The 27,320-nt window shown below is 37.1% G+C and overlaps 1 protein-coding gene across 3 annotated transcripts in view; it reads left to right on the top strand.

Moving 5' to 3' along the window:
• The window catches only part of ZEB1 (zinc finger E-box binding homeobox 1), a 122,901-nt gene extending 95,988 nt beyond the window's left edge, over window positions 1-26,913 (top strand). For 2 of the 3 annotated variants that reach the window (XM_033060981.1, XM_033060990.2), the window contains exons 2-9: window positions 2,770-2,970; window positions 8,131-8,193; window positions 9,806-9,967; window positions 12,818-13,020; window positions 17,986-18,091; window positions 18,903-20,707; window positions 22,179-22,359; window positions 24,409-26,913. In XM_033060981.1, coding sequence (XP_032916872.1) covers window positions 2,770-2,970; window positions 8,131-8,193; window positions 9,806-9,967; window positions 12,818-13,020; window positions 17,986-18,091; window positions 18,903-20,707; window positions 22,179-22,359; window positions 24,409-24,974 — 3,287 coding nt within the window. In that variant the 3' untranslated portion in view covers window positions 24,975-26,913. The remainder of the gene's footprint in view (window positions 1-2,769; window positions 2,971-8,130; window positions 8,194-9,805; window positions 9,968-12,817; window positions 13,021-17,985; window positions 18,092-18,902; window positions 20,708-22,178; window positions 22,360-24,408) is intronic. The other variant, XM_033060998.1, reaches the window with a different exon arrangement.
• The last annotated feature ends 407 nt before the right edge of the window (window positions 26,914-27,320 follow it).

Below are 27,320 nucleotides of genomic sequence, written 5' to 3'. Positions count from 1 at the left end.
ATACCATACATTAAAATATATATAATATGGAATCCCATTCTGGCTAACATCCTATAAGGGAAGCTTTGGGAACAGTGCTGGCTGAAGGGAATGAAGAAGTATGAGCAATCACTTTGCAATCTAAACAAATGAAGCAGAATGCTACATATACTCAGTTCACTCCATAAACTGATCATTCCCTTCGTGTTTGCTATCTCTGCACTAGATGAGACAGGGATCTTGCAGAAGGAAAGCAGCATTAAATAATTTAGTTTAAATTATGGTATATGAGTGGTTCTGTTATTTTAAGTACTTGTCTTTCCGCTGTGTTTGGTGGTGGGTTGCCTGGCCACCCCAAATGTACTGAGACCTTTTAGATGTAGCTTTGGCAGATTTATTTCCCCCAAAGCATTTTGGGGAAAGGAAAAAAAAGAATGTTAAAGCCAGATTTCTTGTTTGATTTATTGTCTTGACAATAAAGTTGTCTTGTTGATAACTGATTTTTAATGGAAGAAACTGAAATCCCAAAAACCATTTGTTCCTTGCTTTTTATGAGGAAGGAGGAGTTTTTAACTTTTGCAGGGTTGGCACTTGAGTATAGTGAGGATGTATGGAAATACTTCAAGGTGAAGAGAGCCATAATGAATAGATTATATCTGTAATATATTTGATGAGGAAAGAAGAAACATTTTTTCCCTATAAGTCTAATTCTTGAAGACAAACTGCTTGATTATGATTTTGTTTTCCGTAATACTCTAGTCTAATATAATGAATGCCACTTAATTTCTTAAACTAAACAGGAAATTTATTTTTAAAAATCAGGTATTCATTATCTAAATACCTGATCCCTAAAAATTTTGATTCCCTCTCTTAATGATCTCTTTTTTGTGTGGCAAATGTAAGTACGTTGCTATTTTATATTAATGATCCTCTGCATCTAAGCCTCAGAGTAAAACCCAATCAAGAGAAAAGGCTAAAATTATTTTCCACTTCCTCTTCTTTTATGTCTGTTCTCACACTTTTTTAAAGTTGCATTTACCATTTTTCAGGAGAATGAATTCATAAATCTCTTCTGCTTTGGTGAGGGAGCACAACTTCTATATTCATATGTGTTCTATATCACACAGTATTATAGCAACACTTACAGTAGCTATTTTACTTTGCAGAATCAGTTGCAGGATATTCAGTGGATATCAGTTTTTCAGTTGAAATGGACCAGATACTACTAGTTTTTAGGAAATTTGCCAAAATTTGCTGTTTTAGAAGATGTCAATGCAATGAATAGTGGGGAGTTACTACATTTTTCAAATAGCACTATGTAAAATATGGAAACATTGAATGATTGTTTTAAATTCAAAAAGCTCTTTTGTCATTCTCATGCATGTTTTAGATGAGACATTTTTCTCCTGAATTGGAAGGAAATTAGATAGTAGCCTATCTGTTCATAACGTTACTCACTTTTCCTGGTAACATGCATTTTTAAATGACTAAAATATCTACTTGAAAAAAAAAAAAAAGCTAACTTCAGAAGAGCAGAAGTCTGGTTTGCTATTTATCTGCCTTAATAGGCAGTATTTCACATGAAAGAATCAGTCTGGTTTCTTGTGAACTAACAGTGACAGGATGCAGGTATCATGAAGCACCATGATTATGTGCCTCCCAGGTATAATTCTGATAACCATTGAAGGAGTGCTGCAGCCAAGTCTTGTTGGTTTATCCATCCATAAATTTATTCTCTTTCTTAGACTGTATTTTGAAGCATTTTAGTAAGAAGTTCAAACTTGGCAGTGAAGAAATAATACCAATGTAGATCTGTTTCATAGTTTAACTTCAGTGTGAATAACGAGACATTTAAACAGATTGTGAAAGTAATTTTTTCTTATACAGTTTACTTACAATTCCTTACATTTTAAGTTGAAATGGCTGTAACTGATCTTTTGTGCCTACAAATGAAGACTATTTTAATAATAATCTGCTCCCATATGACAGAAACATATGTAGTCATGTAATTCTTTGTCCAAAGTCTCATGCAATATGTTCTCCGTGCTAAGAAAATAGAGTTAATACCTTTTTATGGTAACTGTGCCAATGTTATGTGAGATTCCCTGTCTAAGTGATCTCTGTGATTTTTCCTTTCACATTCATCCTGCTGAGTCTTTAATGGGTGCAACTACAAAAGCATTTTAGCTTGGATCAGGAACACTTAAGCCATTCTGAATTCCATCTGATTGTTGTTGCTGCTTGTCTGCCCTTGATTCCCACAATGGGAGTGTGGGGTGGCATTGGTCACAGGAGGAGGCAGGGGAGGCTGGGCTGGGGGAGCACACAGTGTGTGCCTGCAGGGATGGGCTGGCTCCCTGGGATCCTGAGAGCAACTGGGCTGCCTTCTTTGAAGGGCTCCTGACCTGGGGCCACGGGGTCTTCAGTGCCACAATAATCATAAATGAGACATACAGCCATGCATCCACACTGGAGTGATCCAGCTGGAATTCTCTTGCTGCACTGTGGGTCCAGCTGTGGAGTTTTGTGCGCCTTCTCTTGTGCAGCCTTGTGTTGGGTGTGCGCAGTGAGAGGTGGTGGGAGCCCAGGGGCTGTCAGGTGCTCCTTGTGTGCTGACATTGCAGCCAAGGTGCTCACAAGGCAGTGCCTTCCCCATGGGGCAAGAAGCAGTAATAATGTGACCCCACATTGCCCCATGTGCACCACCTGGCCAGAGCACTGAAAGCTTTGCACCTCCACGCTGTCAGTTAAGAGTTTATTGATCAGTATTTCGGTTTTGTCTCTCTGCAGTCACCAATTACAACAATGTGGTAGAAGCAAACTCAGATTCAGATGATGAAGATAAATTGCATATAGTGGAAGAGGAAAGTGTAACAGATGCAGCAGACTGTGATGCTAGTGTGCCAGAAGATGACTTGCCAACGGACCATATAGTATTACCAGAAAGCAGTGAAAGAGAAGGGAGTACAAACAGTTGCTGGGAAGATGAAGGTATGTTCATTTCTACTGATGATATATGTAAAGAAAGTTTTCTAAAATGAAGATTCAATAGAACTTTCTTTTCATGCCTTTATTACTGAAATAGCATGTAATATTCACAATCAAAAAAGAAGTTTTATAACATTTATTATGCCATACTTCATGTTCTTTGTTTATTATTTGAAGCAGATTCAGAGGTGGATTAATTCCATTGGCATTGTTTAACAGGAACTTTCAGTCTGTAGATGAAGCATTCCAAAGGCTGATTAGAAACTAGTTACTAGCTCTTGGTTTTTTCAAGTCTTTGCCTGGCAGGTCTCTGCCAGAGCTCCTTGTAAGGTTCAGGATTGGCTCAGCTTGGGGAGTAAGCAGTGAACAAAAAACATGAAAAAAAAAATCAGATGTTAATTTCTCTCTTTTTCCTTGTTAAATACAGACAGAAAAAATAATTTTTAGATTATTAGTTTTAGAACTGGTTATGTAAGTCAAAATGAATCATTATTTCGAAAACAGTGGAAGGAGGTAAATGTTGTACATATGCATCAGGTTTGAAGCTGAAAATTTTAAGCAGACAGGAAATGGGCTTTTTTTTTACTGTGGAATCAGATACTGAGTTTCATAATATCACACAGCATGCTTACTTTTGAGCCAAATTGGGATAAATGCATAAATTAGTGGAATTTATTGTGGAATTTGGCCTTAATGCCCTGAAAGATACAGAATGTTTTCCAGCACATCCCTGTTTGTACCTGAACTCCAGCCACAATTCCTAGCATCCACCTTTTAACACTGGTGGTTTAATACACAGTGCATGACCTCACATCTAAATAAACTGAAAGCAGTCATATGGTCCCTAACTGCAGTCCAGCTGAGAGAGAGCAGCTGAGAGTTCAAAGAATAGCATCAGCTCAGACCGTTTTTATATAGCTGCTATTGCCAAGGTATGCTGTGCTGGGAAATGAGTATTTTGGAGCTAAATTATTAGGTAGGTAATTTTCTTTGTTTTCCTGTAATATCTTAGTTCTCTTGCAGGCTGTGTCTATCAGAAATTGTGGTTAAAGTGGGCTCTGTATAGGCTTGAAGCCTTCAAGCATAGGTGTAGGAAACCTGAAAAGGGGAAGGAAGAAGAGCACTGGCTCCCAGACATTTGGGATCAAGATCTCTTGGACTGGTTGTTTTCTGGAAATGTACCCATCACACAGCATCTCAGGCAACTTTCTGGGGGTTTTCAGGGCTCTAGACATGTGATGGCATCTTTTTTGACTCCTTATGTCAAACATACCATTTTTAACCTTTAAAAATTTCTTTGCTAAAATTCTAGAGTCTCTTTAATTTTAAATTCTACTATGGTTGTAGATTTGCAGTGTACGCAATGTTTCTCTGCTTTGGAGTTTGCTATGAAGACACAATTTCATTGATAGCCAGACAAAAGATTAATCAATTACCATACAGGCTTGCTCAACAACCACAAATTTCCTCTGTAAAAATTATGCATTCTGAAACCTCTTTTTTAGCAGTCTGGAAGGGTTTTTAAATTTGATAATAAGGGGTTTTAAATAAATAGATTAAATTTTTGGCAATGACTATATGAGAAAAGTGAAGGCTACATTAGGTTTTATGGAGATTTGATTTGCTAGAGTAGAATACTGTTTACTCTTTTGATAGCTTTCCTAGAAGGAAAGGTATGAGCTGAAAATCACATCATCAGTCTTTGCTGCATGTTAGAAATATGAAGAGAGAAATACTGAATACATGATTTGTCTCATACAGGGAAATGTAGTGGAGTAGATGGTGTGCAACCATCTTCAAGACTAGTGATTATCTTTAGAAAAATATACTTTATAGCAGTTTTAGGAAGTTGTGTTTCACCAGTAAAGTAGTACTCAGTAGTTCTGGGTTAGCTGAACTTGACAGAATGAGTGTTTTGCATATTTATTCTGTTCACGAATTGCCAAGAATAGAAACAACACACATAATATTTCTTTATCAGATTAATTTCCTTCCGTTTCCAGTCATTCTAACTGAATTTCTAAAACACCCTAGGAACAGGTGTTTTAAATATAAGGTGTGTTTCTCAAGAGGTTTAACTGAAACAGTCCTACAGGTTTAAAAAAGTGAACAACGTGTATCCTGTACAAGTTGTTGACAGTGTGCCAGCATTCATGTGTGCAATCATGCCCTAATATGATTCTTCTTTGCTTTAGTTAGAAGTAAGACCTATGCTACAATTAAAAGAAAAAAAAAAAAAAAAAAAAAAAGGGCCAGGAGTTAAACTTACTGTATTAATGCTTTTTAAAAAGCATTATTATATACTGTAAGTATTTAGCAAACCTGGAGGCATCAGGACTGCAATTAGAACAACTTTGAAAATTTGAAAATGTTTTAAAAATCCAGACTTTGAAATAACCTTCGAAAATGAAAGAAATTATGCTTTATGTTTAAGATCTTTCTGGAATTTAAAAATTCCTTTAAGTCATCAAATTTTTTTGGTTGAACCTATATGCTCAAAAGTGTGTTCTGACATTTGGTGGGTTGTGTGGCATCTTTTTGATCAAAAAGCAAACAACTAGTCAACAGTGCAAGCTGTAAATAGTGCTTGCTACATGAGTATCAGAAAATTAGCTCTGAAGAATTTAAATTAGAAACTCTCTTGATGGGCTTTGGAATTTATTCCCTTCTCTGCACATAAAGACTGCAGTAGAAATTTCATGAAGTTTGTCTTTCTGCCTACAGCCAAAATTTCTATTTTGCTAGTGGTTTCAGTATGATCAGTTATCTTAGCCATGCAGAGATCTTTACAGTCAGCCAATGTCAGTGGTTGTCAGGCATGTTTGCTGCTAGTTAACACTGTTCCCTGTCATCTGAAAATCATCAGCATTTAACCCTGGGAAGCCCCACTGTGTCTCTAAGCAGTAGCTCATAAGCAGTGATGAGATGTAGAAGTCCAAGAACCTGTTTTACAGCTATCTGGTATGTCCAGCTGTAATACCAGGATGGATATTCATGACCTAGATGCTATTTGTGGAGACCTCTGTTTAAGCTGTCATTTAGCAGGTAGCTTGGATTTCCTTTGGAACTCAGAGCTGTGACTTCTGCTTGGTAGAACAGGGTCTTAAGATCTGTTCCCCCATCATCACATCCCATTCTGTTGCATCCCAGCTGTGTGGTAACTGGGCTTCTGAGGGCAGGATAGCAACGTTGCCTTTCTTTGTGAACCATACTTAGCTATAAAGACATGTATCTACTTCATGTTTTTCAAATTACCAATTATTCCTACAGCATTTCCCTGTGGAAAAGGGTTTCTCCCTCTATTGTACCCTCCTTTTAGATATTGGGAAGAGATAGTACCAAACAAAGGTTAGGATTATTAGAATTGAGAGGGAGTTTAACTTCGCTAGATTGATCTATAATTCCATGAATTCCTTGACATTCCCTTGGGAAGCATAACTTTTATTTGTACTGAAACCAGTGGAATTTACTGAAGACACTGTAATTTAAATTTCCAGACTAATAACTTACTGATATTCCCCCCTTCATGTAGATCTTATTTCATAATGCAGAAAAATCACAACCATCAAAAACTCTCCTTAAAGGAAAGCAGTGGAAAGTATTGTGTTTGATTTTAAGAAATTAAATTTTTGGTTAAAGTTTGCATTGCGTCCAGTCATCCCTCTTACAAACTCTGGAACCAAATCTGGTACCATGAGCCAAAAACGTAATTAGTTCACAATCCAGAATTGACCAGTATAATACAGGCTGTTGCAGTTTGTTGAGTTTTTTGTCAGTTGAAATTAAGGTAAGATTTAAGAGGTGCAGTTTCCTTTTAAACACATTCCTTGTTTAAAGCAAGAAATGTGTTTAAATTGTCACTATTTGCAGATTCCTAGGGTCTGTGGTCTTTGGTCAAAGTAGGCAGAATTAAGAAGCTTTTCCTTTGAGAAAGCTGGTACTATTTGAGAACTTAAAAGTTCTGCAAGGATTTATCATCTTCCACATAAAGGAGAAATTGGCTTCTCCTGTAATTAAAAAGCTGGAATGTTCTGGGCTTTTGACTTGCCAGCCTAAAGGATTTTTTCCCTCACTGGTGTGAAGTAAGGTAAATAGAAGTATAAGTTGTCATTTTAGGTCAGAGCAGCTGTGTGCTCTGCCCTTCTGCATTGCCTAGAAGGCTTTTTCTGGAGGGTAGGTCTGAAGCATCCAAGGTTTCCATAATGAAACTATGAAATAACGCTTTAGTTCCACATCTGTTAGCACAGCATAGCACTGATAAAGAGCAAACCAAGCAACATAGCTTTCCTGTGCACTCCTGCCACAAGCCATGTACTGACAGAAATGTCAGCAGTGGCTTTTCCTGTGGGAACTTCCCAGCCCATGCTAACCAGTGAACCGAAATGAAGAGCAACTTGGCCATTTATTGATTTGAACCAACAACCTGTAGTGAGTTAAAACTTCCATTCTGCAGTCTTGAAGGCTGCAGCTCAGCAGAGCTGGCAGAGCTGGGGCAGCAGGTTGGTTCTGCAGACTCATACTGAGTATTGGAATTGATATGTGAAGCGTATCTATAGTGCACAGTTGTTCTGAAGGGAGAGCATGTGTTTAAAATCCATTTTTTTTGTTTAATCTTTTAAGGCAATCGCAGCCTTAAGTGGTTTCCAGATGATTTGCAAGAAAGAGAACACATTAGATTGCTGTTAGCAGGCATTACCAGCAAATTATCAATAATTTCTGAAAACCACTAATTGGAGAAAATAACATAACTGCCTTTGTTTTATGATGCTCTGATTTCTGGAAATAATATTCCAGTGTATCAGATAGCTGCATTTGTAGAAGGGGTCACTTAAGTAGCTGACTCTTTATTTGGTGGTGAAACACAACTGTCCGTGTCTTTACCTCTCTTCACATAATGGTCAGTGTTTAGTATTGCTTCCTTTTAAGGTTTGGTTTCCTTAACTATGAAATACCTTTGTGGTTCAACTGATCACACACTGCTGAAATAATGTGCCATCCATATTTTTAAAAGAACATTGTGTTTAAATGCACTTCTAAATGAAAAGCACTGCTGAGGAAATAGCTCAGGTGTATTAAGTTGTTGGTGTGCATGTGGCTGCTGTTTTTGCTTTTTGTGGGGTTTTCTTTAAATAGTCATTCTTTTTGTGAAATGTGCTATTTCAGCTGGAAAAGAAAGAAAGGAAATCCTGGGGCCTGAAGCTCAGACAGATGAAATTGGATGTACAGGTATTTTTTTGTTAATCTCAGTCCCTTATTCGTAAAATTCTATTGAATTTTGGTTAGGTGACTATCATTCCTAAATCTTTGGAATTCTCCCACCTCTGTTTATAAAAATGCTTTGCTTTCCCATGCTTGGGGTCTTAAACTGTAAAGACTATTTTAGCTGAGGAAAACAGTCTGGGCATCTTTTGGTGTTCAGAGGTGTAGGTGACCAGTAGCACAGAGCAGCCGTCCTTCCCAAGGACTGACCGCGCAGCTCCAGCAGCACCACGTCTCCAAAGGGCTAAACAAGGAATAGCAGTGATCTTGGGTGGAGGTGGCAACAGGTAGTGTTTTAAACTATGAAGAAATATACAAAAATAGACTTAAGCTAATACTGTATTTTATTACCAACTTATCTGTTTGTAGTGATTACACAGAAGGCAAAATAAAATGTGTACTTCAGTTTCAGACTCAAAAACAGATGATTTGTTATTTTTGCCATTTCTCTGCTTGACAGAAGGTTAATATATATCCCATCTAAGTTTTTAGAAGTTTATGGGGGGGTTAATTCCCTTACTAGATAGGTAGATAATATCAGAGTAAGTCTTATTTAAAAGCAAGCCCACATCTAAACATATTGATATGTCTTAAACTCTAGTTTCACACATTCTTTTCAGATCCTACAAAGTCAGTCCTCTCCATTTAAGTATGGAGAGCTACATTATTCATTGCATTATAGTCTACATGTGAGAGACTGCCTTGTGTCATAAAAAGATTTTGTCAAATTGTAAATTGAGTATGTGACTTCACACTGAGAGATGAATCATAAAACTTCTCTTTCCTATTAAAAATATGTCTCACATTAATAGTGGAGAACATCTGTCATGATTTAGGGTGCTGCAGGCAGAGCTTTCACAGAATGTTCCACCATGGTAAAAATAAACTCTATGAACAATGCAGTTAGGCAAGTACTTGGGATCAAATGTTTATTATACAAGCATTAAGTAAAATATTTAATTTATTATTTGCTAATTTTGCAATACAGTTTTTCACTGGGTTTTTCTCTTAAGTTTTTAACTGGAAAATGTTGAAGGTTGTTAACTATATCTGAAGCCTTTTTGGTAGCCATTTCCAATGCCAGAGAATAAACCAGTCAAGAGTTCAAGTTTGCTGTATTTATCTGGCCAGCTTGTTACTGAGTTTAAATATCTTCTGAGTTTGTGCTAATGAACAGCTATAAATAACATTAAGAATTGTACCTTGAAGACAACAATTGTACTTTTGCAAACACAGGAGCCAAGATGGTAAACTGGTCTTCCAACTACAATGCCTAAATCATAGTTAATGTTGCATTTAAGATTTTAAGTGATATTGAGAACAGCTAAATCTGAAATGATAGAAGTGCACTGAGGTAAAGAGGCTAACTGTGTTTAGTCAAGTTTTTAAATATCATTATGCTACCAGATCTTTTAAAGCATGGCATAATCTGGTGTCTTAAAGGGATTGACCTACACTAGTACCTGTAAAGAGTTTTTAAATCCTTGGCTAGAGGGAGATGGCAATGTGAATTACTGTATCTCATTTTTGTTCTTTTTAAACTTCACTTTGTATCTTGTGGCTTGTTTTTCACACTTAGTTAAAGAAGATGAATGTGATTCTGATGCAGAAAATGAGCAAAACCATGACCCTAATGTTGAAGAATTCCTTAAACAAGAAGATACAGCTGTTATCTACCCTGAAGCACCTGAGGAGGACCAGAGACAAGGCACACCAGAAGCTAGTGGTCAGGATGAAAATGGTAAATATGTCCTCAGTTCAGTTCTTATGAAATCAGTTGTCCTCACTGACCCAAGACTTCTGCTGTACTTAAGAAGACAGCATTGCATATACTTGTAACTATAGAGGAAAAAACTCTTAGCTAAATAATTATAAGAGGATAGGATCATCATGCAAAAAACATTTCCACTTGATTTTGTGAAATAAGACATGCATTGGGATTCATTTGTATGAATACTTGAATGGTAACCTCAAGTCATTGAAAAGTTCAAGCTTTCATAAATCCATTCAACATCATTATATGAAAGAACAGAATAAATATTTATTAAATATAATAGAAGAATAGGAAAATAGTACAGTTTTATGTAAGAATAACTTAAGGAGAGTTATAAAATGTTTCTTTCATTCTTTATATTTCTTAACAAAGCTCCAAAAGTGATCTATTAGATAGAATTTCTTTTATTTGGTAGGCGGTCTGTGACAGGCTTTTGGGACTTTTTGCCTGAAAGGACAGCAGCAGAGAAAAAAGAAGCATTGTTCATACAAAAATGTTTATGTGAAAAAGTAATGACCTGTTGTTATTTTTAAGTAGATGTATTTCTTTTTCCTCTGAGGAAGTTTAATGCTTAAAGTGTTTTGAGTGAGAAGTTACACTTTATTCATTTCTTTATCATGAAATATTTGAAGACAAATGCTGTTGAGATTGGTTTTGCACTCTGTGTGTTTTCTCAAGTTGTCAGCTTAGATAGCTTGTGACAACTAGAGTATTTATGCTTTTTCAAGAAAAAGTAACAGCCTACATAAATGGTTAGGAGTTGTATTCTAGGCTTTTTAAGAAATTAATATAACTGAGCAGATAAATGTCAATGTAGCTGGAGTCTAAGGGAGAATAGTGAAAAAGGTAAAGATAACCTTTTTGTTCTGCTCCTCCAGAGATTTTATGCTATTACAGATTTTACTTTTAAAAGTACATTCATTAATTTAAGATTTTAATATGTGGTTGCAGTGGCACATATTGTCAAGTTAGTTTTACAGGCTTGCCATATGATGTCCATGTAATCATTAAGAATTCACATTTGTATTAATCATTTAAATTGGACCTATCCCAGTAACTTCACTGAGAAGTATTGTGAAGATCACAATGCTGAATAATAGTGTTTAATGCTTTAATCATTTTGGAACAGAAAATGCCAAAAATATGGTGACATCTGGTAAAGATGCATGCTTCCAGACTGGGAAAGTAGACAAGAGAAGTGACAGAATCAGAGTTTTTAGTCACTTTGGGAAACTGTTTTCATGTCTCCATTTTCTCCAATGGAAATAGAATTTAAGTTAACATGCTTCTGATGTTTCCACTAAGTTGTATTTGTGCTGAAATGAAGTATTTATGTCAGATGAGTTGAATTATAGATGGTAAAAAGAGAGTTGAAAGGAAGTATACTTGGTCTACATATCTGGGGATGGCTTTGTTTCTGGACAACTCAGCTAAACTAGGAAAAGCAGAAATGGATAGAACAACAAAAAGTCCCTGTGGGTAGGGGTTATTTTGATTGCTACTGTAACAAGTGTAAAAGAACCTATATGACAGAAAAAGTGACGATTTTTAATAATAAGGAAAAGTGGTCTGATTGCTTTTCACTGTTGCAAAACCAGTGGCACATTCACTAAAAATTAAGTTAGTAAATTCCACACAAACAGAATGAATTGTTACTTCGTTGAACATATAATCAATCTGTGGTGGTAACTGCTGGAAGAGGTCATGAGGGTAAATAATTCAGAAGTACTTTCTAAAGTACTGGTTCATTTATGAGTATTAATAATTCTTACAGTTCTGAAACTTAAAATGACAGCATGTACAAATGTGCTCTTTGTGCGTCAGAGCATAAAATGTTAATCAGTAAAGACCTTCCACCTTTCTCATGCTCAGCACAGTGCATAGGTGCATCCTTGCAAACATTTGCTACCTGTTTTTCTTGAAGCAAGGAAGAGTGGCACAGTCATTGGAGGATATCACACCTATAAATTGATGGTTTGATCAAGCCTTACATTTATTTGAACATACCTTTATCAATTTATAAAGAAATATTTTTTTTGGTCCTTTAAAATTTAGTTTTTCAATAATAGAATGAGTTACTGTGTGGAGGACTTAACATGCTGGTAAGAAGGGATGGAACTAGAAATTCGTAAATGGTGACTTCTTGAAATAGACTAGTGAAATTATTATTTACCTTCAATCTTGTTTCACTTTTTCCTGTATGAATATAGAAGTACTTTATGAAAGCCAGCAAAATAGATTCCATAGATCACATTAGACTCATATACATGGCCTCACCTGTGATCTCTCTACTTTCTGTCCTGCAGACAGTATGTCCTACTAACCCATACATATCTGTGAATCATGGAGGGGTTTGGGTTGGATAGAACCTTTAAAGGTCATTCAGGTCCAGCCCCACTGAAATAAGCTGGGACATCTTCAACTTTATTATGTTGCTCAGAATCCTGTCCAAGCTGGTCTTGAATATTTCCAGGAATGGAACATTTGCCGCCCCTCTAGGCAACACGCTGAAGTATTTTACCACCCTCATCATGAAAAATTTCTTCCTTTTATCTAGTCTCCATCTAGACTCTTTTGGTTTAAAACCATTCCTCCTTGTCCTATCAGCATATTGTGCTGACTCTCTCCAAGGCGCATTGGGGCGACCATACCATAGTGTGGGAGATTGTATAATACCTGCTGAAAAATCTAAATGATCACTAGTCGTTCTCTAAAATAAATGGAGCTTTCAGCAGCTGCGTGTTTTCTTACAGTAATAGGTGGAAATGTAAAGGCTGTTTGTTGTTGTAAGTCTGGTGCATTGTCTCTCCTGTGCAGGAACACCGGATGCATTTTCCCAGCTGCTCACCTGCCCGTACTGCGATCGAGGGTACAAGCGTTTCACCTCCCTGAAGGAGCACATTAAATACCGCCATGAAAAGAACGAGGATAACTTCAGCTGCTCCTTGTGCAGTTACACATTTGCGTACAGAACGCAGCTCGACCGCCACATGACATCACACAAATCAGGAAGAGATCCAGTAAGTGGTGTTTGAATTAAGGGTTGTCGTCCTCTGCAGCAATGCTGGGGTTTGGTACACGGGCAGAAATGTGCAGAGCAGGTAAACTGTTCACACAGATCGTCTGTGTGCTGATGGTCCAGTCCCAGAGCACACTCTCAAGCTTGCTGCTCAAGTCAGGCTTTTTCTGTAGCTGTCAAAGGCTGAGATCTCAGTTCCTGTTTTCATTCATCTAGCTTTGTTTTCAGAAAGCCTTGTTACATTTATAGGTAATTTGTTGGTTATTTCTGTTCATTGGTTACCATTGCATAAAAATTATTACTCACATCTAATTTCAAACTTTTAATGAAACACTTCCCTTTCTTTTTCATGAGTCCTGTTTGAATGACTCACAATTTGCTGTAGCATTTTTACCCTTGAGAAGCAAACCATTGTGTTGCTTGTGCTGTGAGGTACAGTTTTCAAATGCAATTCATGCTGTAAGACAATATACAAATAATTAGTGTGTAAAATATGGTGTTTCAGTACTAAATGAAGCAACAGAAAAGGCTAAAGATGTTATGAGCTTGTTTTCTCTGGTTCATGAGCTGACCTGAGGGCATGGGTGCCTGAAATGACTTCCATGAGTTAGTCACCTGATCATTACAGAAATCCCTCTTTTTCTTTTTTATCCACAATGTCCCATCCTCCATCCCCAGCACATGCCTCCATAATTTATCAGAGGTGTTCTGAGGCTCAAGAACCAACTGAAACAGTTAGGAATTATCCAGAGGAAAAAACATACAGATTTTCCACCACCAAGTTAAAGAGGCTTGGAGATGTTTCCTTCAGAGGACAGACTAGAAATGTTGATACTCTCCAGAAACAAAGCAGGAGACAAATATAAGAGAAAAATGCAAAACAGAATGTAAAACTAAAGGTACTTCCAACATTTCTGGTAGCACCAAACCAACAGGCTGTAGTCCAGAGTAAAGGAAGATGCTTTACTTGGGGAAACCAGAGTAAAGGATGCTTTTTTTACACATTGGCTGTTAACCTGCATCCTACAAAGTATCACCACGTTCAACAATCTAACAGGCTTAAAAATGCATTTTACATTTTTATACCTGAGTGTTCATCTACACTGGTCAATTAAATCAGCACAAGAAGTATCAGCCATCCTGCTGCAAGGATTTTATTGTCTCACAAGCTTTGGAATAACCTCACCAGCACATTCTGGTGTGGCTGTTCTTTTTTTACTCAAATATGCTTCCCATGAACAATTAATTTCTGTTTCACTTCCTTTTTGGCTTGGCTTGCACTTTAAAAGTTACTTTCATCTTACATACATCGTATATTTATAACTATAAAAGCTATGAATGCTATTTATATAATACTTTTCTTGTGGGCTACCACATTTTTTTCCAGTCTTTTCACTTACAGACCTAAAACCATAAGAATAAAGTAGTTGGGGGAGATAGAAGCCTTTCCCATATTTGCATGTAGTTTTAATGAAAAAATCAAAAATACCGAGTAAACACTCTTGGAGTTGCTAAAAAGGGGAGCTTAAACTGTATTCCCATAAAGACATTTTAGTAGATTTATACTTTTGAAGGCACAATTGTATTTGATTAGTGTTGTTTCTGTGGAGTATCTGGAACTCAGTATTACACCTGTTCAGGTGTGTTTTATTCCCTCATGCCATAGCCAGAATGAAAACTACAATAGTTTAGATCCTTGGCAAATTTGCAATACTTGTTTGTTTATGTTGTTATTGCAAAACTGTCATGTCTTCAAAATCAGCTGCGTACACATGATTACACCATTTGTGTAATGGAAAATGAACTTTTGTCCTTAGTAAAGTATAGACTTCTTGGTTGTGGATCTTAAACAGCTGCATGTTTAAAACTCAATGTCTTATTCCTAAAGAACTTTACCTTATCGTAGATTATTTGGATAACTTTGTTAGCTGGTAATATCCATCATGTGACAATTTTGTAATTGTTCTGTACAAAGAAGCAACAAGCAAAGCTAAAATCTTGCTTAGTGAAGGCAATGGAAGGGGTACCTGCACACTGGGCCTCCTTCTGAGCCAGGGGAAGATATGCAAAACTTCTATTCCTGCTCCAGCAGAGAGCTGAGAGCTGTCCTGCACCTTCTTCTTCCCTCCCTCTTCCCCATGCTCCTCACGGCACCCTTGGCTGCTCCTACACCACTAACAGGTGGCATAGGTTGGTAGGAGGTGATGGTGCATGTCTCGTCTGCCTTCACATGTGAAGCACCAAAAGAGATGTTGAAGTGTGAAAAAGTGCTTCTTATATTTGTTTTAATCTTTTTCTCATCAGTTTATGAAGTACCTATAGGTAGTTTTTCAAAATTTGACAATGTCGTGCATGCACACTGCTAAGGCAGTTCTTGGAAACGCTGGTCAAACTATCTGTGAAAAATCCCTGATATACCTGTAATTTCTATCTTCCAAATAAGTTTTGAGGATCCTCATTAATTAGTTTTGTTCTCTGGTGTGAGAGGGGTGGGCTTCAGTTCTAAGCACAGTAAACATTTGGTGCAGGGGTGTATTAGTGGCTAGTTAAGGACCTTAATGCTGATGTTTCTTCTTTCAGTCCTTGAAGGAGTGCAGAAGAATAGTCTTTGAATGTTGCAGTTAATTCATTAAAGACCAGAAAACAGCAATTGTGTGCAGTGTATTAGAAATATATCACATATCACAGGCACAAGCTAATGTGGCTTTAACAGTGCTGAGATGGGGAAAACCACTTGAATCTGAGAAAACGAATGTAAAAGTATTACAGGTGGTGCTTCCGAGAACTGTCATGATTTCTCAGTTACATTTAAAGAAGATCCTTCAAAGTAATTCTGAGGAAGTCCCTGATTTATAAAACAGTATTATGAGAGACACCAAGAAAGCTGAACAGGGAGTTACAAATAAAAAGCACCTTATAGCTATGACCAGGAAAACAGGAAAACTTAATAAAAATTTGGTAATTGAAGTGTGGAATTCCATGCCTTAGAAAGAGAACATTAGATTTTAAAGACTGGAGCAGAAACATTTCTGGCAGATTGAATACATGCACTGATGTTTAGTATGAATATTTATGTAGTCCAGGACCTGCTGTAATTGTATATATCCTGAGATCTGTTAGCTTGTATAATTCAAGTCAAACAGTAGTAACTGATGCTCAGCAGGCTGAAGTAAATCCTGACACGGTCCTCTAGACTCAGTGCAGTTGGATCATTAAAGTGAAATGCACAATCTTCTAGAACATCATCTTCAAGAGACTTAGTTAAACAGAGCTGAAAAGCCATATGAACTAGCCAAAGACAGCTGACAAGCCCAGGAATGAGGGTCAGGTACTAACCAGGATAAGTTAGAGTGGAGACCTCAGTGCAGAGCCCAGGGGAGGCAGGAAGCAGCCCACCCTGAGCAGGGTGGGAGCAGTATCTGCTGAGAGGTAAATCTGCAACTTAACCAAGTGCTTCTCCCAAGGGAACTGTTGAATTAGAGTATGTGGAAGTAATTTAGATGATCTTATTTCAATTTGTCTTCTGTTAAAGGAGAACAGGGAGTAGAACAGGAAGGGTTGATAATTTGGACAGCTTGTCTCACAGCAGAGAGTTCAGACTTTCATCCAGCAACCTGCACAGCCATGGGTTCCTCAGATCTGCAGGCATGTCTCACAGCGGGGTCATCATCCTGTGTTTTATCCATCCCTGCTTCTCCAGCACAGTTCTCAGCCCCCAGTTGTTGTGCCTGTGCTCAGGAAGAGCTTCAACACCCACTGAGCATCTGCTCCCAGTGGTGCCCAGCACAGCAGGCCAGAGCTGGGGGTAGGAGCTCCCTCCATGCTTTCACACCAGAGGCAGCTGAGCCACACCTGGTGGTGCTGGTGGGCAGCCCATTTGTCCCCAGAGTCCATGAACAGCTCTGTTCATGAGTTTATGAAAATGCTTGCCTTGGTTACCAAATATCTGCAGTACATCCCAATAGTGGTAGAGTATCTTTTTATCAAGTGAGCTCTACTTAAAAAGGGGTTGCTGGGTTTAAACAGAAAAATTCCTAATTCCTCCATTTTATGTTGGTAATTAAGCTTCTTCAGCTTTAGAAGTGCATGTAATTTTTGTCCTTAAAAATACATGTTCATACATTTAGACAGTTTGTGGTAAAATTACAAATCTTGCACATACATGTCACATATATCCTACATATATTTACATGTCTGTCCTAGCTTTTCCTTTTTTTTTTTTTAAACTATTATACAATAAAGACAAAAACAATTTAGAATTTAGCAATAAATGCTCTCACAAGGCAAAATCTAACAAAAATAATCGCAGAGCTTCAATGAAGAGGTTTGGTGTTGTGTACTTGGGAAATCCCTCAATATTTTTATTTATTTTAGTTCAGTTTCTCACATTTATTTTGCAAATTAATTGTGTCTGGGAGAACCTTTATTGTCACTGAGCTACCTCCTCTTGAGCAGTCCTGTGGCATCATTATATAGAGGAATCCAAGGCCAGCAGTAAGCCCTGGAAGCATGTAAATGGAAAAATCAAGTCAAGAGATTAAAGTTTAAACAGGTTTCTATAGACTTTAATGTTTTTCTGTCCTTCTGGAAATATTCTTGAGTAACGGGCTTGGGGTTTTTCCTGATGGTTTTGACTTCACAAGTAGAATTAGCATTCATGGTGAGCTTCCTACTTACATGTCAGTATAAACTTTGTGTGAATTTAGGAGGAGAGGCAAGGATATTTTACATTTGTTTTGTTTCTTTCTTTTTACTGTACCAGATTTATTCAGAAGCAATGTGTGCAATTTTTACTTGATTTGTAATTTGTTTCTTTTTCCATACCACCTTCAGTCTCTTACAATTATGGTTGATTCTTTTCAGGTTTGTATTGTGTTTTCTCTGTTGCAATGTGAAAATACAAGAAACTGCAGACAGTTTCTGCAAGATGCTGTCCTGTACAATAATTAAGACTTCTTTCTTACAGAGGCATGTGACGCAGTCCGGTGGTAATCGAAAATTCAAGTGCACTGAATGTGGAAAAGCTTTTAAATATAAACATCACCTAAAGGAGCACCTACGAATCCACAGTGGTAAATAAATCAAGCATTGATTGAGTACTAATGTTGCCATTTCTGCTCTTTTTAACTTTGATATAATAGCAGTTTTGTAAATCTAAGTTTAAAATACTAATGTTTTCCTTATTTTTTTCCTTCTGGAATACTGCAAGCACTGACTGCAGTCTTCAGCTGTGTGAGGGATATATGTAGAAAAACTCATGAGGATTTACAGTTGCAACTTAATGTCTTACAATTAAGGAAAACTTGACTTGTTGCAGAAGAAATAGGGACATCTCTCTGGTCCTTTTCACTTTTTTCTGTTGGCTTTTTTTTTTTCAAAGTTTGCAGATTATTCAGTGTGTTACAAGCCTTGCTATAGAATTTTAATTGATGATCATCAGGACAAAAGAACTGTGTGTTCCTCCTGTGGCTGTAACTGTCATCATTTGAGATTAGTCATATTAAAGTAGACTCAGGACACAATTTATTAGAAAAGTTATAAGAAATGTTATATGCAAAGTTAGAAGTTAGTGGTGGTGCTACTTTAATGGAGTTGAATGAAATCTGTAATTGTCAAATAGAGAAATACTGGAGCACGTGACTGTGTGGGTTCCATCCTGTATCTACTAGTGGATGACAAACTTATTAAAGGAGCCTTGGCTCAGAGCTGTACTCTTACAGTTCAATTCACTAGATAAGATTTTTTTTCCCCTAGGATCTTTGAGAAGTCATTATGATGCTTTTGTTCTGGTAATTATTGTTTGGTGAAGTTACACTGTAACCTCATTAACTGTGGCATATGCCTTTTTTCTTTTCTTTTTTATTTTTTTTTTCTTATCTTTAGGAGAGAAGCCATATGAGTGCCCAAACTGCAAGAAACGTTTTTCCCATTCTGGTTCATACAGTTCACACATAAGCAGTAAGAAGTGTATTGGTTTGATGCCCGTGAATGGTCGAGCCCGGTCAGGGCTCAAGATGTCTCAGTGCTCCTCCCCTTCCCTTTCTGCATCACCAGGTAGCCCAGCAAGACCACAGATACGACAAAAGATAGAAAATAAACCCTTGCAAGAGCAGCTTCCTCTTAACCAAATTAAAACTGAACCTGTGGATTATGAATTCAAGCCCATAGTGGTCGCTTCAGGAATTAATTGTTCAACCCCTTTGCAAAATGGGGTTTTTAGTGGTGGTAGCCCATTGCAGGCAACCAGTTCTCCTCAGGGTGTGGTGCAAGCTGTTGTTCTACCAACAGTAGGTCTGGTGTCTCCCATAAGCATCAATTTAAGTGACATTCAAAATGTACTAAAAGTGGCAGTGGATGGTAATGTAATAAGGCAAGTACTGGAAAACAATCATGCTAATCTTGCGTCCAAAGAACAAGAAACAATCAACAATGCATCTATACAGCAAGCTGGCCATTCCCTCATTTCAGCTATCAGTCTTCCTTTGGTTGACCAAGATGGGACAACCAAAATTATCATCAACTACAGCTTGGAGCAGCCAAGTCAACTTCAGGTTGTTCCACAAAATCTTAAAAAAGAAAACTCTGTTCCTACAAATAGTTGCAAAAATGAGAAATTACCAGAAGATCTCAGAGTGAAGTCTGAGAAAGATAAGAACTTTGAAGGAGAGACCAACGATAGCACTTGTCTTCTTTGTGATGACTGTCCAGGAGATCTTAATGCACTTCAAGAATTAAAGCACTATGAAACAAAAAGCCCTCCTCAGCTTCCCCAGCCCAGTGGAACAGAAGCTGAGAAACCCGAGTCCCCTGTCCCATCAGAAACCGGGGAGAACAACTTGTCTCCTGGTCAGCCACCTTTAAAGAACCTTCTGTCGCTCCTAAAAGCGTATTATGCATTAAATGCACAGCCAAGCGCAGAAGAGCTTTCAAAAATAGCAGATTCCGTAAACCTACCACTGGATGTGGTAAAAAAGTGGTTTGAAAAAATGCAAGCTGGACAAATTTCTGTGCAGTCTTCTGGACCATCTTCTCCTGAACAAGTTAAATTAAGTAGTCCCGCAGACAACGATGATCAAGCAGCAACTACAAATGTGAGTGAACCCCAGAACAGCACAAATAACTCACAAAATCCTGTCAGTACAACGAAATCTCAGACTTTACCAGGGGCTTCAACTCTGAATGGTTCACACAGTAGCACGCCATCTGCATCACCACTAAACCTTTCTTCATCAAGAAATTCACAGGGTTACACGTACACAGCAGAGGGTGTACAAGAAGAGCCACAAATAGAACCTCTTGACCTTTCGCTACCAAAGCAACATGGAGAACTGTTGGAAAGATCTACCATAACTAGTGTTTACCAGAACAGTGTTTATTCTGTCCAAGAAGAACCTTTGAACTTAACTTGTGCAAAAAAAGAACCACAAAAGGACAACGGTATTACAGACTCTGATCCTATTGTAAATGTAATCCCACCAAGTGCCAATCCCATAAATATTGCTATACCTACAGTCACTGCCCAGTTACCTACAATTGTTGCCATTGCTGACCAGAACAGTGTTCCCTGCTTGAGAGCTCTCGCTGCCAATAAGCAAACCATTTTGATTCCACAGGTGGCTTATACATACTCTACTACAGTTAGTCCTGCAGTTCATGACACAGCACCAAAACAAGCCAATGGAAATCAGGTACTTCGGTCCCCATATTCCTACATGATGTATGTATGATGTATTCAGTCTGTATTTGTGCTGAACTAACAGAAAGCTATCAAGGTGAACTAAATAAAAATATAAATACAAGCTATCAGGCTTATTTTACTTGATTGTAACTGGGTCATAGTTATTACTGTTGTGCTCTCTGCAAAGCTAGTTAGCTCAGGCAGCTTGAATCCAGACTAACAGAAACTGTTGTGCGTGGGCAACTCAGTTATTCTCTGTATTTAATCTTCTAGGACATTAGTGCTCACTATTCTAAAGACTATCTAAAGCTCATGATAAAAAAGCAAAATAAAGCCATGGCTTCTGTCTTTTGCTGGCTCTGTATCTCCTCTTTCCCCATATTCAGGAAATAAACTTTTTGGAAATTTTGACTACTCCTTTAGTGCTGCTCTGCTTACTTGGTTTGCAGAGTAGCTGAATTCATCCTACACGTAATGGCACTTTATACAAAATGCAGATAAGTTCTCCATTGAAAGTCAGGGAGATATTTATCTTCATCTGCCATTCCTGTTTCCTGGCTTGTTGCTCCCTGGGTGCATCCAGATGTGATCTAATTGGGGTCCGTCCTCTTGAGAATCACCTGTGCACATTAAGGTAGGGACAGGGCAGAAAAGTGGCTGAATGTTTCTACTTAAATCTTAGAAACTGGCTGTCTAGTATTTCATTCAGGCTTCTGTATTGCCAGAGACTGAGGGAACTTTGAAGAGTTACAAGGCTGCTTGTATTAAACGTTTGAGGTTAACATGTACATGTAGCTAACATGTACATTTTTATATTCAGATTTGATAGTATCTGATAAAGTATGTGTTATGCTGCTGATGTCAATAGAAAAATGTTGTGCTTTTACAGGGAAGCTTTAGTACTTAAAATGCTTAAAAATACACAACAATTATAGTTTTGAAGCTATTTACTAATTAAACTTTTTGAAGTCCCATAAATTTTGGGTTAAGTAGTAGTTGGGATAGTTTCATGAGGAAGAGGGTAATGAAATATGCAAATTTAAATGGTAACTTAAGTAGCTCTTTTGTGAAAACTTCAGTCTTTTAACTTCATAAAATCTATGAGGCAGCAAAAGGTAGGTGACCAGCATTAGCTGAAAAATGCAGTTAGGTGGCAAATTTGCTCTTCCCACTTACTGAAGTGCTTTACAGGTCTGAAATACTGCATTTATTTTATGGGCCATAAAACACGGTGTGCCAGCATAGCCTAGACCTTGCCAAGTCAGATTTGGATATGATTAAAGCCAGTCCCAGTGAGGATTCTGCGTCTGGATGGTGGCAGAGACTGCAAAGCAGAACGATGCAGTAAAGGATGTTTTTGACTGTGGAAATCTAAAACAATTCTATTTGGCTATTTATGGAATTGAATGAGAATAGCAGCATCAGTTTATGTGGGTGACTTCTTTTATTGGACTTAACTTTTTTTTGTAATTTTTCTGAAGGATGAAAGGCAAGACACTAGCTCAGAAGGAATATCCAATGTAGAAGATCAAAATGATTCTGATTCAACACCCCCAAAGAAAAAGATGAGAAAGACAGAAAATGGGATGTATGCATGTGATTTATGTGACAAAATATTCCAGAAGAGCAGCTCATTGTTGAGACATAAGTATGAACACACAGGTATGTACTAGGAGAAGACTTTTCCCATTGTTATTTCTTTGGTAACTGGTAATCTCAACTGGAACCCGGTTCTCAGTGTAGGGAGGTGTAGCTGTCCTTACTGCCTGTGCTAAGCTTTCTTTAGAAAGCCCTGTTTTTTGTATATTTATTTGACAGAACAGCAATTCTGTCTTTCTTTAAATTTGTTAGATCTAAACCCTAAATAGAAAAAGGGGAGTTTTTGCATCTGGCTTGTGAATAATCATCTGTGAGCCACAGCCTACAACTGAGGATGTATTACTTCTTAATTTACCTTGCCTGGTCTTAATTTTTTTTTTTTTATTAAAAATAAAAATTGGGAAAAAATGATCATGTATGTATTTGATAACGTACATGTAAAGCAGCATGCCTATCTGGCATGAAGGATTTTCAAACTGAGCCACATTTATAATGACCTGAAGTGGCCAGCTTCAGCGCTATTCCTGAGACATAGAATCTAACCACTAAAGAGCACCCTTTTGGCTTTGATTTTTATTTTTAATTTCTCATAATTGTTCCTTTTGGCTCCAGTTCTGGTATCTTTAGGATTTTTTTAATACCTCTTGCTCTCTTATTTCTTCTGTAATGTCTTAAAATAAAAATTCTTTTTTATTGGTTAGATGCCAAATATATATTGGATTTTGTTTTATATATTCCTTTCTTGCTGGCTCTGTTATCTTCTCTTTCCCCACATCTATAAAATAAACTCTTTAGAACTTTTGGCTATTCCCTTCATCCTGCTCTACTTTCTTGGTTCACAGAGTAACCGAATTATTATATTAATAATATTTCTGCATATTAACATTTTAATGTTATCTCATATAAAATTAAAAGCATAACAAATTATTTTTTGTCTTGGTCAAGTTTTTCAAGTTGTATTCATTAAGGGTTTCTAATTTCATACCTATCCTGTCTTGAGACTCTTTTAACTCCTCCTTTTCCTAACACAATTGTTCTTCTCCTACCAGTTTTAAGTTCAGTGTAATGTTTAAAATCACAGAATCATTAAGTTGGAAAAGACCTTTGAGATCATTGACTCCAGCCATTAACCCAGCACTGCCAAGTCCACTGGTAAACCATGTCCCAACAGTGCCACATCTGCTTGTCTTTTAAGTACCTCTGGGGATGGTGACTCAACCACTTCCCTGAGCATCATGTGCCAATGCTTGACCACCCTTTCGGTGTGGAAATTTTCCTAATTTCCAATCTAAACCTCGCCTGGCACAACTTGAGACCATTTCCTCGTGTCCTATCACTTGTTTTTTGGGAAGAGAGACCAGCACTCACCTTGTTGCTTGTTGGCATGAGATGACGTGGATGTGCTGGTCATCTGTGCAGTGTGACCAAAAACCTGATGTCTTACTGTCTTTGTCTTTTATGTCTGAGCTAAGACTGCAAAGTTGTTTTGTGTAACAACTTCAAATGTTAAAATAACACTGCTAGACTCCTGATACATTTATAAGAGACTCCTAAAGCAAGACAATAGCTGGAAAACAGCAAAAACACAGAGTGAAAGAGATTATTTTCATGTCAATACATGTGTAAGTCAGCAAGTTTTGTACATAAAGCATTCAACCTAGATTTTAAAATTATTTTCCTTTTACCTTTATCATGGAAGGACTTGGTACACAAAACCTGATGTAAAAGCTTAGTTGAGTTTAATCTGCCATCAATATAGGAAAGTTAAAATGCAATTGAAAATAGTTTTTGCAAGAAAAATGTCTCCTTTTCTGATTTATATTTGCACTTTTTTTGGGCTAAAAGTTATATATGAGAATCTCTTTATCCTTTATGATGAGCTTTCCTAAAAAACTTACAAATTACTGTAGTGATTGTGACCATGTACCCTTGCACCTTCATCCTTTGGGCTGAGGAGAGAAACTCAAGCTGATAATGCATGGAGTAGAACATCCTGATATATAAAATTTAATCAATGCTAATATGTTCACCAACTGCATTTTACAATGAAAACAGCAGTGTACATTTTTAAAACTTCAGCTACAAGATGCCCAACTGTGCTTTATTTTACAGGTAAAAGACCTCACGAGTGTGGAATCTGTACAAAAGCATTCAAACACAAACACCATTTGATTGAACACATGCGACTGCATTCTGGGGAAAAGCCCTACCAATGTGACAAGTGTGGGAAGAGGTTTTCGCACTCGGGGTCTTACTCTCAGCACATGAACCATCGCTACTCCTACTGCAAAAGGGAGACGGAGGAGCGCGACAGCGCCGAGCCCGAGGAGATGGGGCTGGGCCCCGAGGTGCTGAGCAGCGAGCACGTGGTGGTCAGGGCGTCCCCCTCGCAGATCGACTCGGATGAGAGGGAGAGCCTCACCAGGGAAGAGGAGGAGTACAGTGAAAAAGAGGAAGAGGAGGAAGAGGAAAAAGACATAGAGGGACTTCAGGAAGAAAAAGAATGTAGAGAACTACAAGAAGTTGGGGATGCAGCAGAAGAAGAAGCAGCGGCAGTAGTAGAGGAAGAAGGGAAAACTGAAGGTGACAAGAGTGATGAAGCTGTAAATCAAGCAAGCAATGCAGAGCCGGAAGTTATACAAAATAATGGGCAGGTGTCAGAAGAAAATAATGAATAAAGCTTACATGCTAGGTTTTTTCTATAAGGAAAAAAAAATTGGTAATGAAGTTCCTTCTATATTATACATGCTTTTCATGGAAACGCAGTAGCCTGCATACTGTGGTTTCTGTTCACTACTGTGTAAAAAAATATATATATAAAAAAATGAAAAGAAAAAAAAAAAAAGAAATCCAGGTGTGCCTGAACCTCAAACTTAGTAATTTTTCACACAGTTTTCAAAGTTAGGAACAAGTTTATAACATGAAGCAGATTAGAAAAATACAGTGACTCTGGAAGCAAAGATTTAACAGGTTGTAGGAAACCTGATTATTAGACAAACATCTGGCATTGTTTGTTTTATCAGTATTAATTTTCATTCTTAAGTTGATTAATTTTTAAACTGTACAATTGGGAGAGATTTACATTATTTTTTTTTTTTTTTATGGTAAAACATTTCCTAAATCCGCTTCAGTATTTTCTTATGTTTTACAATGTGAGAACTTCTGCACTACAAAATTCCCTTTTGCAGAGACGTGTAATGCAGTTGCAAACAGTGCGTGGCTACCTTTGTAAATTCAACCTAGAAGGTAGCAGTTTATGACATTAGATGTTGTAGTAGAGCATATTATCATTTAAAGTGTATTGTTAGCCTTAAGAGAGAAGATGATAGAAGAACTGAAGTTTCTTACTCATGTGGTTAAAAATGTAGTTGAGAAGATTGTCGTTGAGTTCTGATTGCAGGGACTAACAGTGTTAATACTGGTAAGGACAGGAAAGTTGTCAAAAACAGTGTTTGTAATTGTGTTTTGAGTATGTAGTAACAATATGAAGGATATGATATGAAGCTTTGTATCTCCTTTGGCCTTATGCAAGACCTACGTGCTGTAAGTGCCATTTATCAGTATTACAGAGGCTCTAAGCAGCCTTTATCCAATGTGTGGCCTACAATAACTAGCATTTGTTGATTTGTATCAAACTTCTAAACTATTCATGGGGAAAAAACACTCAGCCATCAGAGAAGTAAGAACACTGGTATATTTCATTATTTAATTATTTGGTGGTATTTTGGGTTAATACCTGACTTGCAGAATTTCTCTACAATAATTACAAGGGAAATTTTCTAATCTGCTTTATTGCTTTATTGGTTTACTTTAATTTCAGACACATACATGACATGTTATCTGGCTCATAAGTATTTTCAAATGTTAGTTATTATGGACCCCATTTATTAACAATGTTAGCTGATTTTTACCTATCAGTATTATTTTATTTCTTTTAGTTTATAGATCTGTGCAACATTTTGTACTGTATGTCTTCAAACCTGGCAGTATTAATACCCTTCTTACTGACATATGTACCTTTTTAGTTTTAGAAAACTTTTATATTTATGTGTCTTATTTTTATATTTCTTTATTTATTACACAGTGTAGTGTATAATACTGTAGTTTGTATTAATACAATAATATATTTTAGTATGAAAATTTGGAAAGTTGATAAGATTTAAAGTAGAGATGCAATCGGTTCTCTTGCATTGAGATTTGATTTAACAGTGTTATGTTAACATTTATACTTGCCTTGGACTGTAGAACAGAAGAATTAAAATGGGAATGTATTAATTTTACAATTGCAATCAATTCATTTTACCTTTACCCAGTTTTTAATATAAAGCTCTTAAATTTTGAAATTCACTGTGTGACTAATAGCATGATGCTCTGCAGTTTTATTAAGAGATTAGTCTAACCATAAAACTCTCATTTCCTTAGTAAGCCAAATTAGAATAATCTTATAAAACAGTGTTGGGAACAATGTTTAACATTTTTGTGCCAATTTGTTCCTGTATTCATGTGTGTATGTTACAAATCTGAAACTTCATTTTTAAGTTCCTTGTTACATCATGGTCATTTTCTAGTTTTTTACCAGACTCCCCATCTCACAATAAAATGCGTCAACAAGTCTGACTTACTGTCATTATTCTGGCAATGTAGAAAGTGCATTTAAATTATTTCTATGAGAAGTTACTGAGACACAGCTCCTGCTTCCATGTCCATCCTGGGTTTCAGTGGTAAGGAGCATTGAAGTGAAGGAGGGATTTGAACTGTGTGTAGGCACAGGGATTGATACATTAGTTGATTGATTTACCAGTGTCAGGAGAATGACTGAGTTTTCAAAATTAACCATGTGGATTGTTCTTTTGGGTCTTTTTTATTTTGCTGTACCTATCCAATACACTGTTTAATGCTATTTTTCAATAAGACTGCTTTTAAATGAAATAAGTCCATAACTGTTTTCTTGACTTAGCAATAAGTTAGCTGTCTGTGGAAAGGCTGATGTATATACTGATGCAGAACTTTCCAAATATAAAATG

Source organism: Catharus ustulatus, chromosome 1 (assembly GCF_009819885.2).
Source record: "Catharus ustulatus isolate bCatUst1 chromosome 1, bCatUst1.pri.v2, whole genome shotgun sequence".
In the NCBI taxonomy this organism is placed as follows: Eukaryota; Metazoa; Chordata; class Aves; order Passeriformes; family Turdidae; genus Catharus; species Catharus ustulatus.
This window is presented reverse-complemented; position numbering and strand designations above follow the sequence as displayed.